Here is a 3,525-nt window from a genome sequence, read left to right on the forward strand (position 1 = left end):
TCGTCCTCGGCCAACCCGGCTCGGGCAAATCGTCGCTCATGAAGATCCTCTCGTGCCACTTTCCCATGCACAAGAGCATCATGGTGGGCGGCACCGTCACGTACAACGGCGCCACGGACAGCGAGGTTAAGCGCGATACCGTCTTGCCCATCGATGACAAGTTGCCTATGACAACACCAGCTTTCTTGGCCAGTCTGTTTGCACAATGTGTGCGCGAGACGCATTATTTCCTCATTGTGTAAAAACAAAGAAGCGTTCCCTTTCAAGTTGCTCAATATCGCGTCGCACGAGCCGACGAAATGAGTCAGAGCATCCCAACCCCGAGAACGCACCAGTAGTTTCGATCCTGGATCTCTGCAGCCTCGCGTCGATACTGCAAATAAATGGTGAAGCGTTTGCCAAGTACAGGCACGTGTACGAGATGGTGTGCGATGATTGATAGACTACATTTGGCGCGACCATAGGCTTCGTTTGCTTCTGCCGCATTCTCGCGCTCCTCTCGCTTGGCGAAGTCCACCTCCAAAAGATGTGAGTGTGAAGAAAATCTATAAAAAATAACTTGTATTCACAAGTGGTGCTTGAAAAGATGGTCGACTGCTGAGTGTCATCTGATTTAACGATCGACGCTGTACAGTGTGTAGTAGCCGTGGGATCAACGGGTGTGGTGTGTCGGGAATGCCGAGAGTTCGGTTGATGGGGTTAGGGAAGGGTTAGGGTACAAAGAGTTAGGCTTTTCGACGCTGGGGGAGCACTGAGAGACGAATAAATCCGTTAAGTAAACGCATTGGTGTCACCGTGTGACATACCCCAGTAGATTGGCCAAGGTCTACAATGCTGTGTTCAAAATCGCGTTTGAGAAAGCGGCGCTGTACAGGAGCCATTGGCATCCAACTTCAAAACATGATCAAACTCGCTTGCACGTGGCGCCTCTTTGGCGTGGGCATGGCAGCACACACACGGTGAAAGGCTCGTACAAGATACATTATGTATTGAAAAGCAGGCACTGCCTATCTCTTTTGGTGATTGATGTAGCGCAGCGAGACGAGCGCGAAGACGCGATACAGCAAGATGAAGCCAATAACCGCGAAAACGTTGGCCCACCGGTAGTCAAACTTCATTACGCACACCATTAATGAAAAGAAAAGTGAATTATGCTGGCTCGCTTTTACTAGCGACGTGTGCCATCGTGAGCAACACCACCGCCACTGCCGTCTGCTACTTTTCGGTAACGTTGTCAGCATCTAGACTTATAGCAATATGAAAGGTTTTGCAAAGAAATGGATTGATGAAAAGAAAGTGAATTATGCTGGCTCGCTTGCACTACATGTAGCGACGTGTGCGTAGATCCGGGTTCGAGTGCCGGTGACCCCCCTTTCTGATTGAGTTGACCGGTGATAGATAGCGGTGTTTTGGGTCCGAGTTTCACACCGGACTCTTTCCAAAGCGAGGGATCCCCGATCGTGTTGGGTGGCACCAAGTTTTCTGGGCTGTCAAGAACCGACTAGATGGTACCGATGCCAACGCCAATGGGAAAGAGAAGAAAGCGATAAACGCCTACGGGGCTCGAACCCTGCACCTCCTGCGTGTGAGCCACCAACTGGACAATGGTGGTCGACGTAGTGCCATGTGCATTTTGACATGATCAATCCCGTGCTCCATTGCTGGTTGGTGTCGCAGGTCTTGGGTGCCTGAGAATACGACTACTGACTGTGAACCGCGTCCCACGACCACAAATTGCGGCCACACGGCGGAAGGGGTCAACGTGTTCCACTCACTGCTGGTCGTGCTGATCGTGCTGATCGTGCTGATCAGCCATCGGAACTGATGATGATGACTGTAGTAATCGCGAGTGAAATTTCACACACTGTCTCATCTGCTGATCCGCATTGGAAAGAATAGTAAGCAAACGGCAAACTGGGTCGGTCGTCCACACACCCCGTCGCTCGTCAGCAAAGCGGTCGTCGCAACAAGCTTGGAATGCCGCCAGTTTAAATTAGTTGTGGGAATTCAAGAATGACCCAACGATTACGAAAGAGTTGCTATTGTAGCAATGACTACTACTATGAATACCAGCACCAACGGAAAAAGCTATCAGAACTGCGCATCGTTCTCTTGGGTACTCCTGCGAGCACCATCGATACTTCGGGTATCGGCCATGTGGCAGTGGTTTGTGAACGATCCAAAGCGCACATGAGCACTGCTTGTCTTTGGGCCGACGTCCCCGGAAGCCCGAGACAGTATCATCACTCCTGGGTCACACTCTTCTTGCGGCCTTCAAGAACAAGAAGAATGACGACGCGTGCTCGTGCAAGACGGCGAGGATGTGGGGCAACCAGGTGTGGTACCGAGTACGTAGACCAAAATGGATATGCCATCACCCATATCTCTCTTGAGAGGCAAGGGAATTGGCGGCTTGGGCTGCTATCGTACCGGTAGGTTGCTACTCGATCGATATTGGCTTGGACAGACGAGCTCGCCCCTTGCTATGCACGTGATCAAGCATGGTCACGTCATGCAGCCCGCGACATCTGAGTTGCCAAACCTGCGACACTCGATATGGTCACAACCACACGCATTCGTCTTGCACACAGTACACTCTCAAATGTCCTCTACAATGTGATATTGCCGTTCCTAAAGGTGGCGCTCCGACAGCCATGGGACATCGCTCTCATAGCCCATGCGGGTTAAAGTTTGACAAGGAGCTGCTGGAGCACCCCCTTAAATGAAAATCAAGCAACAAGCAGCAATCGATTACTATGGTAGTACATCGTTGATGAAAGCTGTCGATTTCATCAACAGATACGCGATGAAATGCGATGCCATCACGAACAAAGATCACAGCGGATGCGACCACAACCAGTTTTGAATTTGCGGGATCGTGAGCATGCCACCATCGCCTCAATCGGCCGACGCCTTTCTGCAAGACGGCTCGGACGCCTTCCATGCGTCCTTGGCCGCGCAGCTCGAGACGTCCATGGGCAAGGCCATGCCGCAGATGGAAATTCGCTTCCAGGATCTCTCCATTGCGGCCGAAGTCTCCGTCGCCACCAAGGACGGCCATGAGCTGCCTACCTTGTACAACCACGTCAAGAAGATTGCGCGCGGCCTCGCCCGCAAGAAGCGCTCGATCCGCAAGGACGTCCTACACCCAATGTCGGGTGTCTTCAAGCCCAGCACGACGACGCTCCTTCTTGGTCAACCCGGCTCGGGCAAGTCGTCGCTCATGAAGATCCTCTCGGGTCGCTTTCCCATGCACAAGAACATCACGGTGGGCGGCACCGTCACTTTCAACGGCGCCAAGTCCGAAGACGTCAAGGCGCAGCTGCCGCAGTTTACGGCCTACATGAACCAACGCGACTTTCACTACCCGACCTTGTCGGTGAAAGAGACACTCGCCTTTGCGCACGCATGCAGCGGTGGCGCGGCGGTGCCCCAACGCGTCCTCGACTCTCTCCAGTACGGCTCGCCCGAAGAAAACGCGCAGGCCAAGGCTGTGATCCAGTCGCTCTACAACGTCTACCCGGA

At 52.9% G+C, this 3,525-nt stretch overlaps 1 protein-coding gene across 1 annotated transcript in view; it reads left to right on the top strand.

Annotated features, from left to right (window-relative positions):
* Nucleotides 1–2,813: 2,813 nt before the first annotated feature.
* SDRG_14937 (hypothetical protein) overlaps nucleotides 2,814–3,525 on the top strand; it is a gene marked incomplete at its 3' end in the record, with an annotated part of 903 nt that continues 191 nt past the window's right edge. Inside the window, exon 1 of the mRNA XM_008621097.1 lies at nucleotides 2,814–3,514. Coding sequence (XP_008619319.1) covers nucleotides 2,885–3,514 — 630 coding nt within the window. The 5' untranslated portion in view covers nucleotides 2,814–2,884. The remainder of the gene's footprint in view (nucleotides 3,515–3,525) is intronic.

This window comes from Saprolegnia diclina, assembly GCF_000281045.1.
Source record: "Saprolegnia diclina VS20 unplaced genomic scaffold supercont1.81, whole genome shotgun sequence".
In the NCBI taxonomy this organism is placed as follows: domain Eukaryota; phylum Oomycota; class Saprolegniomycetes; order Saprolegniales; family Saprolegniaceae; genus Saprolegnia; species Saprolegnia diclina.